The sequence below is a fragment of the Malania oleifera genome, chromosome 6 (assembly GCF_029873635.1).
Source record: "Malania oleifera isolate guangnan ecotype guangnan chromosome 6, ASM2987363v1, whole genome shotgun sequence".
In the NCBI taxonomy this organism is placed as follows: Eukaryota; Viridiplantae; Streptophyta; class Magnoliopsida; order Santalales; family Ximeniaceae; genus Malania; species Malania oleifera.
The window spans coordinates 73,759,604-73,777,704 of NC_080422.1; the positions used below are offsets into that span (position 1 = coordinate 73,759,604).

Genomic DNA, 18,101 nt, shown 5'->3' on the forward strand with positions numbered 1-18,101 from the left:
ATATAAAATTATATTTATAAAATTTATTTTAGATATGTTAAAGTTTGAACTTAAAAAAGAAACTCTATTTATCCGAAAAAAGGCAATGTATATACATATAATATATATAAACATATAAATAGTAAATAATTTTGTAATGCAAATATAGTTATCCTCTAGAAGTAAGACAAATATTTATTTTTAAAAAAAAGTACGTTCAATACCATTAGATAAATCTGCATTTAAAAATTTTATTTTTGAATAGCTCAAGATTTGAAGATAAAAAATCCATTCCATTGAAAAAAAAAAAAAGAAAAAAAATATGTTTTAAATAAAATGTACATCCCAAAAATAAAATAGATAAATCCATCTAATTCCTTCTAAAATATATAATAATATAATTTGTTGAAGAAAAATTTTAGAAATGAAACAGGAAATCCAAACATAGCCTCCAAATAATAAAGTTTAAGTTTATTTTAAATTTGAATTTTAAATTTTTAAAAATTCCTTAATTGGTCATTAAATAAACCAAAAATAACAATAATTGAAATTTTAGATATTAAACCATAATTTAGAAAATGAAATAAAGTTATCAATATTATTTTGCGAAGAAGTCATAAATTGAGCTTTTTATTGAATAAAAAATAATTAAAAAATTTACTTACCAATTTTTATCTATAATGTAATGTAATGTAGAATAGTTTAAGCTTCAAAGTTTCATAATTACATCTCTCAAAAATTATTTTAAAAAGGATTAAACTACGCAGCACGTTGGGCATAAGGTACGATAAATAAATGGAGATAAAATAAAAGAGAGGCGGTAAGTATTGGACGCGTCTCTTTCTTAGCCCCACAGCCACGTTTTTTATTGATTTCTAATTTTGCTTTACTCCGCGGCTCTAAGTAAATTGAAATGAGAAGAATCTCCGACGGCTGCGCCAAAGTCGGAGCGGGCCCACCCGCATGGAGCACGCCAACCATTCATGGCCTGAAACGTGTCCCCTCAACAATATCATTTGGAAATTCGGCATCAAATGTCGAATCTACCCTTCACTCCTCGGCATCTCCGCTGGCATCTTTACGAGATGCCTGCTTTCCTACACACCTACACATGTATAAATCACCACCCAACACCACAAATTTAAATTTGGAGACAAGAGAGAGAGAGAGAGAGAGACGCAAAGAGAAAGAGATAGACAGAAAAAGCGAGAGAGAGAGAAGCAGTTGGATAGGATGGACGGCGCAATGGAGTTTTCGCCGGCGCTGGAAGTTTCGGCCGTAAACTACTTGTGCTACGGGTTGACGGTGGTGGTTAATAATCTGTGGCCGTGCGTCGCCGTCATAGCGGCCGCGTTGAGCTTCTGGAGAATCAGATTCAGAGCCGCCGATTCCTCGGCCACCGCCGCCGGCTCCAGCCTGTCGATCAAGCCCGATCCGCCCACTTGTGCTCCAGCTGATTCCGATCGAAACGCCAGTGATGCGTCGGCTTCGACCTCGCCGCTCAATTCGACGTCGGAGGACCGCCCCGTTTCAGCTCCGGCAGTGCTTTTAGCCAGCTCTGCCGCCGCGGCTCCGGCTACGTCGTGGGAATGCGATGCAGAAGATGATTGCGGAGTGGTGACGAAAGGGAATAAGTTCAGGCTGTATTACGAAGATGGCGGAGAGAGTACCGTGGTGGGTGGAAGTGGGGGTAGCACTGCTCGGAACGACGACGTTTTGACGGGCGGAGGTGGCGGCGTCGGTGTCAGCTGGTGGGAGAGATCAGTGGGGAAGGGGAGGAGAAGAAGTGGGGGGATGGGATGGTACAGGTGTCAGGATTTGACGGTGATTAACGGGAGCGTGGTGAGATTATGGGATGATGGATGTGGGTTCATGGCAATTGGTATGTAGGACTTAGGGCAGGGGATCATTAGAGGAGTACCGCCTATGCAATAATATATATATATATACTGTGTTGTTAGTTTTAATTTAATTAGTTGCGTTCATCAAGCTTTAAATGTACAGTTAATTAGTCATCATGATGAAGCTTTTAATTAATTAAATTATGTGGAATTAATGATAAACAATTGTGATTGTTCTCTCTCTCTCTCTCTCTCTAGGGTGGTTGGGCTTAATGAAGTTTACTAAATGTTTTGCTTGTGAGCATACGAAAAATAAATAAATAAAGTTATGATATCATTCTTAGTTTTGGTGTATTTCCAAGAGTACGGTAATGTAGAATTTAAATCATGCGCATCATTCACACAATAACATACACGTACGGTAAATATAAAGTGTGGAAATATAAACAGACACACGATATATTATCGGGGTTCGGCCAACTGTGTCTACGTCCCCGCCTCTAACTCGCAAGCCCGATAATTTCATTAAGAACTCACTTAACGGGTGGAGTGGCAATTAATACAATCAGGTCAATTAACACATGACTGACCTCAACCTTTACAAACTCTCATTGCAGGGCGGAGAAGGCTCTATGTCAAATTCATAGGGTTGACCCCAACCTTTACAAACAAGTCAATTAATGGGATCAACCTCAACCTACACCTTACCAAGATGGTGCACCTAACTTTCTTAACTGGGTTTAAGCCAATCTAGGACTATTCAATAGGGTTAGTCTCTCTCTTCCGGCCTATACTTGGAAATACAACAGTATGTTCACAATCAATGAAATTGGTACAATGATTATGCTTTCTTGTAGAGCAGATGTGTACCCAGTTACGCGCAAGTAGTAATCAATCTACACCATACATGTAAGAACTACAAGCTTAGTGGTGTATATATGCAATCTACACTCAATATAATGACTTTATCTAATCAAGTACAAAAGTGTTCAAGCAACCTAATCTTTGAAAGTAAAGTATATAAGATCTCAATATCAGTTTAGTGTTTCAAAGATACTAACAATAATATTTAAACAAACTCAAAAATATTTTCTCAAATTGTATTAAGTACAAGAGTTATTTGAAAACAAGATTTGAAAAATATTTTGCATACAAAAATAATTACTCAAGGAATCTTGCAATGACAATGCAAAGATCCTCAAGCAAAAGAGCTTTCCCAGTACAAGATTTATCAAGTTAAATCCGTGGAAAAATCTTTGCTTAACTCTCAATATGAAAATCAAATATCAACAAATGTAATGAGAGTTATAACTTTGTAGGATTACTCAAGATGTACTCACTCGGAAAGATTTGGCAGGAAATGATAAAAGAATGAGTATATGAGATGTGTATGAAGAAAGGGCACTCAAAAATTCAAAAAGAATTTTCTTAATCTAACTCTCTAATCTCTTGTTAATTTTAGCAAATGATCTTATATATATAGACATAGGGAGAATTATGACCGTTAGGGACATGAAGGGTATTATTAGGATTGTTTTAAAAAGTTTAAAAATAATTAACCTTGTTTAAAAAAGTTAATCACCGGTTAACCGAGGCAAGTTCGGTTGACCAAAGTTCTTGAGGTTTGGTCGACCGGGAATAAAATGAACCGTGAGCTCGGTCGACTGGACTTGTGAGTCCAAGGCGATTTTCCCTTTTTGTGAGGTTCGGTCGACCGGGGATATTTTGAACCACCTCAGTCGGTCGACCAGACCGTTGAGTTCCCGCACGTGGAAACTCGGTCGACCAGAGCGTTGTAAGGCAATTTGGGTTTTGTCGATTGGGTGTTCAAAATATTTACTCTTGGGGAGTTCGATGGACTGGGGTCAAATGAACTACGTGAGTTCAGTTGACCGAGCTATGGTTAACCTGTTGACCCAACACCAATTCAATTGATCGGGAGCTTTTTGTACATGGTAGCTCGGTCTACCGAACATGTAATTTTTATACATTTCGGCTCTGTTTTAAGCATTCACTCACCCATTTCAAATGATCATTCATATATGTGCAAGAGTGAGTGTCCTAAGGTCATTTTAGGACTTTTTGAGAGCATCGAAAAAATCCAATGTCGATCGACCGAAGGGTATTCCCTAATGTCTTTCTATGGTCATTTTGATTTTCAGGAGATGTGTAAGGACCTAAAGTCGTTCTATGGTTTTTGAGTTTTGTAGTTCGTATATGCATGAAATGCATTAAATATTACAAATATTTCCTACTTAAATATTATAGACCCAAATGAATAATAACGAATTACAACATAAATGATCTTCAGGGTTTTCATTTTCCTCCAGGTCTTTGAGTGCCATCATGTGATACCGCCAAGATAAACCTACACATCAACTTGGCAGACATTAAATACCTAAATATTTGTCATAATCAAAACAGGGTATGACCCATAGAGTCAACAATCTCCCTCTTTTTTATGATAACAAATACTTGCCTACTTCTCCCCCTTTTGATAATAGCAGAAAGGGTCTAGATTAGACATTAAAGTATATAGGCAAACAAAAGGTAATTATCATTAAAATACAAATATGGTTTTGGGAAATCTTTAAAAATTTCGTTAGCATGCCGTTTGAAAATAGAACATTTCCCGAAAGAATATCTGTATAAAAAATGATATGTTTGGAGTTTTAAAATTAACAATTTATTCACAACAACTTAACCCAAATAGTCTAGTATGATCAAGAATTATTATTTTTAGCATCCAAAGAGATAATAAAGTTATACAATACACAATGAATGACAAGGTATGAAGTATAGCAATTGAGCAGACAAACTTTATAATTAGTCATTTAAATGATTTAAATGACATAACAAATGTAATTAGACCAGAATTATCCACAAACCATAGTGGTTTAAATCATATCATAAGGCCTGTGAAAGATTTGAGTTAAAAGCACACGGCATGTAATACCAAAAAGTGAGTTTGAGCATAAAAACAGTCTAACCAGTTCATATGCATTTTTGTGTGAAATTACCAAACCAGTTATGCAAGTTAAAACCATAGAGCAAATAATAATAATAATAATAATGTAAGAATAAAAGTTTGAGTTTTGAAAGTAATTCTTGTCATTAGGTATTACAATATATATATATATATATATATATATATCGTTATGATATTTTCTTAAAGTACTAGGGGTGTGCTTGCGGAAAAAGAAGCTTCAAAGACAATGCAAACACTATTTTTTTGGTATTTCATTTATGTACAAAATTAAGCATGACCAGAAAAATATAACCATAATGATCCTAAAGATTTAGCAATCACATGCAAGATTATATGGTAAAAAAAATGACTATGGCTAATCAACATATTTCAGTTAAGCACACACCACACTCGATTCAAAAATAGATCTAAGCTAAACATATTTGTGAGCAAAACAAAATAGGAATTTATGTTTATATGCTCCCCCTATCGTTTGGAATTCATGCTTAAATACAATAAGTTGCTTATACTAGATAGAGAATTTTTTCATTGTGCCTAGTAGTATAAGCAATCAATCTAAATCTTTAAAATCAACTATACTGAGTATTTGTCAATTGCATTTGTCACTTGATTAGTATAGTTGTCCTTATAGATCATAGATGCATCAGAGAGTATATATTGAGGTTTGCAATAATGTCCATGACCCAAGAACATTCCATATCAAATCATAAAACTTTAAGCACTGGATATAATGTTTAAGGTATTCTCAAGAGCCTTGATATTTTAGTGGATGAAAGTGATGCAAATGGATTCTTTAAGTTCTCTCTATAGGGATGGAGCTAGACTTTCCTAATTATTTGATGATTATGCAAGGATGAAATTTAAATTTTCTATTTGGTTTCACTCATCCTTTCAAAAATGTTTTAACATTAATTTTATCATAATCATCTTTAGCACAACGTTTTATTTTGGGAAAATTTCTATCAAAATTTCGGTAACATGCTATTTGTAAATCGGACATTTTCCCATAAAACCTGTACCTGATAGGTTCAATCAAGCGATTTATATTTCAATTCAAGGCACACGAGAACCTATATCCACTACTAGCATGTAATTCTCATCAATTGCATCTGCCATGTAGGAGGCATTCTAAATTAAGCATGCGATCAAGTAGCAATCAAAAAAAGATAAACTATCCATTAGAAGATATACTCGTTTAACGCATAATGAATAGTAGGAATTCAGTGCTTTTCATATGAAGGCATATGGGCATAAAAGATAAAAATCATGAGAGCATTTAATGTATAAATATATTCATGAAGAAAAACGCTCCCCCTGAGTTATGCACTTATTCAATTTATGCCTTTTCATTTTCTAATTACTTAGCCAAGTGTTTAGATTTTTCGTGATTTAATCTTGGCTAAACATGATTAGGCTTAGAGGACCAAAGATTCAGATGCAATACTTCTTCAGGATCATAAGCCAATGTATGCCTCTTTACTTACGAATTTCAATATATGATAGAGGCCCAAGTTCAAATGACTTTTCTTTCTTAACATTCATGCATAGGTTTCTTAATTATTGCATTTCCATATATGTTGAAACCTATAACCATCATATTAGCCATTTAACTTATTTCTAAGGATATGAAGCTCTAAAGGATATGATTTAACGTTTTGAGAGCTATGCGTGTGAAGTAGATTAAGTACTCTTAAAGATTACAATTTATGTTAAGTTCGAAGAGTATTCAATATAAGTGGACATGATTCAAGATATTCACGTGGAATTGAGTATGTCCAACTTCTTATGTAAAGAGTGTTTATGAGTATGCGAATTTATTTAAACGAAGCTCTTTTTGGGTATTTCTCATTTTCCACAAATGGTACCTCCTATGAAGATGATCATAAATTAGAGCAAGGATACGAACCATTGGAAGGATAAATCTCTACTGGATATGATCGTGGTATGGTAGAGATTTTCTGTGGATGAGATAAGTGAATCAAGATTAGAGGATTTAGATGTTAAACTCAAAGGGAATAATTTGATTTAACAATAAAATACGAATTCCCTAGTGGATGCCTCTAATTTTGATTGTGAGAGGGATGTCTTATTATTAGCGCAAGATAGATATGGAATTTATTATCATTACTTATACCTAGAGTGATGACCAGGTTTTGACTAATGAGATTAGGGTTAAATATATATAGAATAGGATGGATCCCTAAAGCTTATTTCTGTGCAATGGACAACAGTATGCTTAAACTTGTGATTTTCATGTTAGCATGGGTTAAGTATTTTGAATTAAATAGCAGGCATAGATGTCATGTCCATTTGGAAGTGGATAAAGATTCTTAGTATAACAAGATAGTGTTTAGTGAATGCATATACTAAGATTTTCATTTTAAGCAACAACCACTTCTTAAACCTACAATCATCACAACCCCCTAAACTTAGGAACTAAGGGAAGATTAAAATATTTATACAGTTTCTATTGGAATCCAATCTTCCTTAGACCCTACAAGGTTTGCTTTCATGATTACCCACATTATTTATTTTTCTAACCTTATCGCACTTTTGGATGAGAAAATAAATCGGTTGTGCCCTTTTCTTTTATAATGTAAGCAGGTTTTGTAAATATGTGAAAGGATATGCTTACAATTCTTATGATTGCTTATTGAGGCATGATAGTGGGAATTATATGGTAATTCTAAATACTTTTTGAAAATATTTTTCTTTTTAATCTCTAAGGATTTATTATGATTATTCTTCTCATTTATAACTTTGAATGTAACTCTAGAATAATCATCCATTTCTTCTTATAAGCAAATAATTTTTAAGATCTTCTTAATCTTTCTCTTTTCTAAGATGGCGTAATAATCCTTTATTTTTCCTAAATGCTTTGCCATGCTTTTATTTTCCTTCTTCAAAATGAATTTTTGCTTAGATAACTTTGCTAGAAATTTATTCATTTTCAATAAGGTTTTATCAAGCTTTTCATATGAGGGCATGCTTTCATTTATCAAATTAACACATGATTTATCACACAATTTAATTCAAGAATTATCACATGAATCAGTGCATGAATTTTCGGCCAAAATATCACATGAGCAATCAGACGATTCATCATAAGATTTTTCATAGTAAACATCGCATGAACCATTTACAGTATTATCAACAGATGATTTAGTATATGACACAACACAACATTTATCACAATAGTTATCAAATGAGCTAGAGTGAGAATCCTATATCTCCTCATTGATTTCTAGTTCATGATTTACCTCCTTCTGATCATTTGAGCTTGGAGCATTCGGAGGAGTTACAATCTCCTTCTCTTGGGATTCTCCATATTTCTTTTCTAGTTCATCCCAGATTTCCTATGCACTACGACATGCTACACACTCAAGTAGAATATTAGAATCTAAAGTACAGTATAATAAGTCCATGACATATGAATTCGCATGCATTAACCAAATATCATTTTCATTCAAGGGCATACGAATCCCATCAACAATCACCCGCCAGGCCATCCAATCCATTGATTTTATAAATATACTCATCCTAATTTTCCTCGTAGTGTAATCGACACCCCAAAACAATGGAGGTCTAGAAGGTGATTGTCCCTTACCGAATGAGGAAACACCAAATTGAGTCATCTCAGTCTTTTAGAAAAAAACGTTTAAGTCAATGCCATGAGACTCTGATACCAATTGTTAGTTTTGGTGTATTCCCGAGAGCGGGGTAAATTGGGTATTTAAAAGTTCAACTAGTTCAACAATAGTATATTTACAACCTAGGTTCAGTCAACCCAAATGCGCAGATAAGTAAAATATGTGGAATTTAAATCATGTGCATCATTCACACAATAACATAGACGTGTGGTAAATATAAAGTATGGAAATATAAACAGACAAACGATATGTTATCGGGGTTCGGCCAACTGTGCCCACGTCCCCGCCTTTAGCTCACAAGCTCGAGGATTCCACTAAAGGCTCACTTAACGGGTGGAACGACACCTAATACAACCAGGTCAATTAACACATTGCTGACCTCAACCTTAACAAACTCTCCTTGTGGGGCGGAGAAGGCCCTAGGTCAAATTTATAAGGTTGACCCTAACCTTTACAAACAGGTCAATTAGCGAGGCCGACCTTAACTTACACCTTATCAGGATTGTGCACCTAACTTTCCTAACCGGGTCTAAGACAATCTGGGACTATTCAATAGGGTTAGTCTCCCTCTTTAGGCCCGTGCTTGGAAATACAATAGTATGTTCACAATCAATGAAATTGGTACAGTGATTATGCTTTCTTATAAAGCAGATGTGTACCCAGTTACGTGCAAGTTATAATCAATCTACACCATACATGTAAAAACTATGAGCTCAGTGGTGTATATGTGCAAACTACGCTCAATATTATGACTTTATCTAATCAAGCACAAGAATGTTCAAGCAACCTAATCTTTGAAAGCAAAGTATATGAGATCTTAATATCATCTTGGTGTTTCAAAGATGCTAGCAAATTATTCAAACAAACTCAAAAATAATTTCTCAAATTGTATCGAGCACAAAAGTTGTTTGAAAACAAGTTTTGAAAAATATTTTGCACACAAAAATAATTACTTAAGGAATCTTGAAATGACAATGCAAAGATCCTTAAGCTAAAGAGTTTTCTCAGCACAAGATTTATCAAGTTAAATCCATGGGAAAATCTTTGCTTAACTCTCAATATGAAAATCAAATATCAACAAATGTAATGAGAGTTATAGTTTTGTACAATTACTAAAGATGTACTCACTCAGAAAGACTTGACAAGGAAATGATAAAAGAATGAATATATGAGATGTGTATGAAGAAAGGGCACTCAAAAATTCAGAGAGAATTTTCTTAATCTAACTCCCTAATCTCTTGTTAATTTTAGCAAATGATCTTATATATATAGACATGGGGAGAATTATGACCATTAGGGACATGAAGGGTATTATTAGGATTGTTTTAAAACGTTTAAGAATAATTAACCTTGTTTAAAAAAGTTAATCACGGTAGAAAATAATGTCCAACCTGAGAGCACCGATTAATCGAGGCAAATTCGGTTGACCGAAGTTCTTGAGGATCGGTCGACCAGGAATAAAATGAACTATAAACTCGGTCGAATAGACTTGTAAGTCCAAGGCAATTTTCCCTTTTTGTGAGGGTTTGTCGACCAGGGATATTTTGAACTACCTCGGTTAGTCGACCAGACTGTTTAGTTCCCGCACTTGGAAACTCGGTCGACCAGAGCATTGTAAGGTAATTTGGGTTCGATCGACCAAGTGGTCAAAATATTGACTCTTGGGGAGTTCGGTTGACCACGGTCAAATGAACTGCATGAGTTCGGTTGACTAGGCTATGGTCAACCTGTTAACCCAGCATCGGTTTGGTCGACTGAGAGCTTTTTGTACATGGTAGTATGGTCGACCAAACATGTAATTTTTATACATTTCGGTTTTGTTTTAAGGATTCACTCACCCATTTCAAATGATCATTCATATACGTGCAAGAGTGAGTGTCCTAGGGTCATTTTAGGCCTTTTTGAGTGCACTGAAAAAATCAGGTGTTGGTCGACCGAAGGTCGATCGATGGGCATTCTCTAAGGTCTTTCTATAGTCATTTTTATTTTGAGGAGATGTGTAAGGACCTAGAGTCGTTCTATGGTCTTTGAGTTTTGTAGTTCCTACATGCATGAAATGCATTAAATATTACAAACCTTTCCTACTTAAATATTACAAACCCAAATGAATATTAACTAATTACAACATAAATGATCTTCAGGGTTTTCATTTTCCTCCAGGTCTCCGAGTGTCATCATATGATACCGCCAAGATAAACCTGCACATCAACTCGGCAGACATTAAATACTTGAGTATTTGTCATAATCAAAATAGGGTATGACCCATAGGCTTAGAAACCATAATATTTCAAATAGAAATGTTATACTTACCTTTGAAATGCTATCCTTTTATTTACCTACTATTTTTGTAAATATTATAATTCCTTCTATGATGCATTAAATGTCCCAATTATTTCACACAGCTAGTCCCAAATTAGGATAAAGGAGGAGGGTTGTGATAGGTAGCTACTAGACAACATAAAATTTATTAGATCACTATGATATAAATTCTTACGGAATATTTGCTGGGCCATTTCCTACAAGCGATGCGTTGTACTTGTATCACCCAAGTGTAGTGAAAAGTGGGCGAGGGTAGGCTAGGTCGTCACCCCAAAGCGACACGCTATGTCGATGCCTGGGTACGATGTCAAATATGCGAGGGTTCTTGCATCATTCTGGACATGGACAAACAAAGAAGTTAGTTCAGAAAATTTGGATTAGATTTGCAACTTGGAATATATGGACACTTACAAGTAAAAACATGAAATTATGGACCCAATGATCAGAAGAAGAATTAATGTAATTTGCCTTCAAGAAACTAAGTGGGTGGAGGAGGAAGTTAGAGAAATTGATAAATCAGGATTTAAACTTTGGCACACTGGAAAAGAATAACATAAGAATGAAGTAGGAATTATTATAGACAAAAACTTAAAAGATAGCGTTGTTGATGTAAATAAAGTAAGGGATAGAATTATAAAAATCAAGATGGTATTAGGACATACAAGACATAATAAATATAATTAGTGCTTATGCTTCTCAAGTCAGCTTAGCATAAAATCTTAAGAGAAAATTTTGGGAAGATATGAATTGTTATACAAGACATACCAGGGATTGAGAAAATATTTATAAGAGAATATCTAAATGGACACATTGGAAAGGATAATAAAAATCATGAGAAGATACATAGAGGATATGGATATGGAGAAAAAAATGTGTTAATTTTGGTGAAATCCCAAGAGGGGGTGAATTGGATATTTAAAAAGTTAGGTCAAACAATTTAACAATAATTTAACTGATTCGCAATCTTATCAACTTTGAACCTAAAGCATGTGCAATAATCACAATAATATAAATATAACCATACACGTGTGGAAATTTAAAGAGTGTAGGGTTAGAGAAGACGACATCAAGATTTATAAGGTTCGATGATTCCCGCCTACATCCTTGCCTTAAGACAACTGTTTGAGAATTTCCATTATCGACTCCTTCAACCAAGGCTGAGCTACCTTGTACAACACTTCTTCACTCGGGCAGAGATATTTGTTACAACCCTCCTTCTAGGTGGAGAAACCTCTCCGAGCGATATACCCTCGCTCGGCACAATTCAAACCCGAGTGACAAAATACTGAATGGAAATAAGGTTTGTGTACAATGAATGCTCCTTTATGAGCTAATGAGCACAATGAATAAACCTTTCTAATGCAATCTCAAAATATATGAATGAAGCTCAATAGAGTAGGAAATGAATTTCTTATAAATGGTGTAATGACCCCAAAATTAATATGCATGGGAGTGTACAAAAATAAAAATAAAAATTATTAATTAATTAACTTATTATTATTAAATTGAATTTATTAATTAAATAATATAATGGATATATCCTTATATATATATATATAAGCATTGAGGAAGATTTCTTGAGAATCAAAATTTAATTTGAGATTGCAATTCAACCCCCCAGCCAAAATCATTTTTTCTCTCTCCTCACCATCTTTCTTCCTCTCTCTTTAATTTCTCTTCATTCCTTGGTCGAATCAAAAAACAAACACCACTACGGGAACCTAGTGATAATCCTTAACAAGTTAACCGAAGTGGATTCATCATTTGGGAATCCTAGACACCACTCCAAGGTTAAGGTAAGGGGAATAGATTATGTCAGTTATTTTCAAAAAAATTAACCGATTAAATTATAGTATTTGATTATTAAATTGTAGGATTTGATTAAATTAGATTTTTGGGAATATTTTGGAATTAAGTTAAACTGTAGGGATTCGATTAAATTAGATTTTTGAAAATATTTTGGAATTAAATCAAACTGTAGGGCTTTTGATAGTATCGGATTCTTGAAATATAATGGAATTAAATTAAATAGGTGAAATTGATCATACACTTGTTTTCAGCAAGAAAATATTTTTCCCGGGCAGTTACTATATTATGATTTATCAGTCTAATCGTGTGGTATGAGAATAATTAATATTGTATAATTTAAAATGATGGTTTTTATATAGTCACTATACAAAAGCTAAATTTTTAGTGACGAAACTATTTGTAACGAATTCAATTCTGTCACTAAAAGTGGGTATTAGTGACGGTTTTATCAACCGTCACTAATACGACACTATTAGTAACAGATTTGAAATCGTCACTAATATTTTCATCACTAAAATGAGGAAAAAATAGCGGAAAAACATTTTTCGCGTAAAAATTATCTTAGGAAAATATTAGCGACGACTTCTGCGGTGTTAGTGATGAATTAAATTCGTCACTAAAAGACTCTTATTAGTGACGATTAAATAATAGTCACTACTATTATTTAAAGAAAATAAAAAAAATTATTATTTCAGAGTATTAGTGACGAATTTGAAAATTCGTCACTATTAGATCCTTATTAGTGACGGATTTGGAAACTGTCACTAATATCTCTTTTATTTAAATAAAAATAAAAAAAAATTATTTTAGAGTATTAGTAATAAATTTGAAGATTCGTCACTATTAGCCCCTTATTAGTGACGGATTTGGGAACCGTCACTAATACTTCTTTTATTTAAAATGAAATAAAACAAAATATTACTTCAGAGTATTAGTGATGAATTTGAGGATCCGTCACTATTAGCCCCTTATTAGGGACAGATTTGGGAATCGTCACTATTACCTCTTTTATTTAAAAAAATAAAAAAAAATTTATTTCGAAGTACTAGTGATGAATTTGGGGATTCATCACTATTAATCCTTTATTAATGACAGATTTGGGAACTGTCACTAATACCTCTTTTATTTAAAAAAAAATAAAAATTTTTTATTTCAGAGTATTAGTGACGAATTTGAGAATCCGTCACTATGCTACCCTTATTAGTGACGGATTTGAGAACCATTACTAATACCTCTTTTATTTAAAAAAAAAATTATTTCAGAGTATAAGCGACGAATTTGAGCATCCGCCACTATTAGCCCCTTATTAGTGACCAATTGGGGAACCGTCACTAATACCTCTTTTATTTAAAAAAATAAAAAAAAATATTTCAGAATATTAGTGACGAATTTGAGGATTCGTCACTATTAGCCCCTTATTAGTGATGGATTTGGGAGTCGTTACTAATACCTCTTTTATTTTTAAAAAATAAAAAAAATTTATTTCAGATTAGTGATAAATTTGAGAATCCATCACTATTAACCCCTTCTTAGTGACATATTTGGGAACCGTCACTAATACCTCTTTTATTAAAAAAAAAAAAATTTATTTTAGAATACTAGTGATGAATTTGAGGATTTGTTACTATTAGCCCCTTATTAGTGACGGATTTGGAAACCGTCACTAATACCTTTTTTATTTAAAAAATAAAATAAAATATTTTTATTTCAGAGTATTAGTGACGAATTTGAGAATCTGTCACTATTAGCTCCTTATTAGTGATGAATTTGGGAGCCGTCACTAATGCCTCTTTTATTTAAAAAAAAAAAATTATTTCAGAATATTAGTGACAAATTTGAAGATTCGTCACTATTAGCCCCTTATTAGTGACAGATTTGGGACCCGTCATTAATACCTATTTTATTTAAGAAAAAAAAAAAATTTATTTCACAGTATTAGTGATTGAATTTGATGATCCTTCACTGTTAGCCCCTTATTAGTGATGGATTTTGGAACCGTCACTAATACCTCTTTTATTTAAAAAAAATAAAAAAAAATTTTATTTCAGAGTATTAGTGACAAATTTGAGGATCTGTCATTATTAGCCCCTTATTAGTGACAGATTTGGGAATCGTCACTAATACCTATTTTATTATTTTAAAAAAATTATTTTAGAGTATTAGTGACGAATTTGAAGATCCGTCACTATTAGCCCCTTATTAGTGACATATTTGGGAACCGTCACTAATACCTCTTTTATTTTCCCGGTTTCCCCAAATCTCTCCCTCATTTCCCTAACCTTTTTCCCTCCTCCCCTCCTCTCACCCGTCGCTGTTCGTTCCTCCCACAGCCACCGTGTTGTGTGCGTTTGTGCGTGTGCCATTCGCCTGTCGCCATTCGCTCGTCCCACCAGTGCCGCTGCCTCTTTCGTAAAGCTCCTCGCAGGTTTTCTTCTTCTTCTTCTTCTTCTTCTTCTTCTCCTTCTTCTGCAAACCAGTGTGCGAGTGTGACAGTGTGCGCGTGTGTTACATTCACATAATTTTGTATTGATTGTGGATCAGAACTTTGTGGAAAGTGCCTTGTATCTTTAACAAGAAAAATGATAGAATACTCATAGATAAATCCATTGCAAATTTGGAGGCTGCAAATCTGCACAAACCTTCTACTTTTATCGTCAGTGCTGCATATCCTTGAGGGACTGCATTGTGATTAATCGTAGTACTTTTATCTTAGATACTAATTGCACAAATCTAACTGTATATGTGATGCGTACAATGTGTTAATTAATTGATTATGCATACTCCTAATAAGCTAGAATTTCCAAACATATGCCAAACAACCTAGGTTTTCCAATTAATTTCTTCTTGGTGGATTGTGGAATCATGATTGTTTTGTTTCTTTGATTGATTCAGGAAATAGATTTGATCGAGAATGGTCAAATAATTAAGAAGGCTCATCTCAAGTTGCTCTTAACATTGGGTGAATTGAGCTTTAATTAGTAGCATTCTATTAATAGTTTTGTTTAATTTATTTAGGCATTATCTAGTACAAGATAAAATTGATTGGGATAATTATTAAGAATGTAATCTTTTATGAGAATAACTTTTTTTATTAGTAGTCTATTAGCATTATTTCATCATGGAAGGAAATGTAGAAAAGTAAAACAATCCAAGGGATGCAGTTATTGCTGTGATTATTGCTGTGAGTATTCTGATTAACCCCTTACATGAAGACTTCTTATTCTTTGAAAACTTCATGGTTATCTTTAAGCTTTGAGTTCATTCCATCTTTAGCTGTCTTTGAGCTTCCTTTTTTGATCACTTCATGACACATCATACACCTTTGAGCTGTTGGTGATCTTTTGATAGTTCTTTCGAAGCTTTGTTGGTTTTAGTTTTTTGAGTTTCCTAAAACACCATTACTTGAACACACAACAAATTAAACCTTTCCTTCATTTGTTACCATCAAAACAAGAGGTGAAACCTTGTTAGGCTAACACTTTGAACTCAAACCCATCATCAACCAGTTATCAAAAAACAACCTTATCATTAATCTAAGGTCCAAATTTAGTCCATGAGTGCTAAATGTAGTCCTCCATTAATTTCACTTGCAAAGCATTGTCTATAGTTCTTCTATCAAGTCTAAGCAATTATTACAGGATCATTTCTTTAAAAATAAAAAAAAAGGTAAGCCTCTTAAATCACATGATCAATTATGCATTTTCAAAATTTTGGCTTTATCCTCTTCTTTTTGGACATATCATATATGATTCATACTTACAAAAATTTAAATGCAACTACTATTATTTAGTTCTTGTATTAATAATTATGGGATTATTTATTCTTAAAATATTAATTATGTGTGTTTTAAATCTCATGATCAATTTTTAGGTACCAACTTATCAAAGTTTTGGTTCTATATAAGCTTAAAAATTTAAAGTCCTACAAATTTGGTTCATTAGAAGCAAATTAAGGACAAAAATAGAAAAAATAATTTGTTTGTGAAAAAAAATTAGCTTTTAGCTTTTCAATTTTTAATTTTGTAACTTCTAAAAAACTAAAAGTTGATTTTTAGAAACTAAAAAAACTATACCAAAAGTTATACCTACCATTATATTTTAAAAAGGACAAAACAAAAAAAGAGGCATCAAACTCACCCTAAACAGCTTAAATTTTTACCTTATAATTTATGAATTAATATATTATACTCATATATATATATATATATATATATATATATTAAAATGAAGCGCATCACTTGAGTCATCCCTAATGATTTTATTTGGTTTAGTAAATGAGTTTTGAAATTAAATTTATGTTGAACTTTTTTAATAAGTAGGTGTGCATATTTTCTCGTGATGTTATTGTTAAGTATGCCCCTCTAAAAAAAATTTTGTTTTAAACTTAAATCGCAGGGTTTCCTCTTTAATGGCCAATGCCTCCATGAAGGAATCCTCGGGTAGCCTCAAAGCGGTAAAGGGTTCAGATTCCGCCAAGGGGAGAGTCTTCTTCCAAGGGCCAAGCTGTACTGAGTGAGCACGAAAGGATTTTGGATAAGACGAGAGCACCAATGGTGACTCTTGAGGATGTGCAGTTGCCCCGGCACGTTCTAATGTGGCACCCATTAGAGAGCAGCCCACGAATGTTACCACAGGGCTTACAAGGGACATGCTCACTCATCCAGTGCTGCTTCATACGATTACACCGACCATGTTATATGATTACGGTAATCCACCTCCAGTGGACATTCCTAACCATTTGCTACCTCGGGCCCTCAGGCCATGCCCATACAGGGAACCACCACCCTCCCCTCTTACCCCTAAATTGCATCGTCTTCTGGAGGAAATGGCATGGGACCGAGACGCCGCTAGAGCAGTAGCCTCATCTTATTGCTCGTGTAGTTCCGATTCTGATTCTGACTCTAATTAGGATAGACTAGATGCTTGAGATTTTTTTATGCGCTTTCTCTTTTGCTTATGTACCACACTCAAGCACCCTTTACTTTTATTTTATTTTTTTTTCTTTCATTTATTTTTTATTGTATTATGTTTTACCATACTTTTGAATGGTTGTACACATGCTTCGATGTGTCTATCTACATTATACTGCCTCTGAAATTAATGAAAATACATGGACATTTTGGTTTCTACCTATATTTTGTGTTTCACAATATCATTACGTTTTTCTAGCTATTTTTGGAATTTATGTGGATGTTACTTACATAGATAAGGTAGGCAGATAAGGGTTCATTTTTTTTTTATCCTTCCTGTGCATTCATTTGAGGTTGTGCACGGTTAGAAAATATTTGGAACAACAATGTATAAAATATAGTGAAAGGCCAAGAACTAAATGCCATATGAAGTAAACAGGCAAATTAATTACTGTCATTTCTTGTGTTCATTCAAACTTAGACCCGTTCAAGAATGGTTACTATACATTCATGCCTCATCGTACATGTGAAACAAAACAATTATTGAAATTCAATTGATTATTAGGCATACTATCTTGACTGATAATCAAATGAACATGTTAATT

General features: G+C 33.6%; 1 protein-coding gene across 1 annotated transcript; it reads left to right on the forward strand.

Annotated features, from left to right (window-relative positions):
* The first annotated feature begins 1,076 nt into the window (after positions 1-1,076).
* LOC131157931 (uncharacterized) lies at positions 1,077-2,042 on the forward strand. Its single transcript, XM_058112399.1, has one exon. It carries the CDS (start codon positions 1,213-1,215, stop codon positions 1,867-1,869), a length of 657 nt encoding a protein of 218 aa, XP_057968382.1. The 5' UTR covers positions 1,077-1,212; the 3' UTR covers positions 1,870-2,042.
* Positions 2,043-18,101: the final 16,059 nt, after the last annotated feature.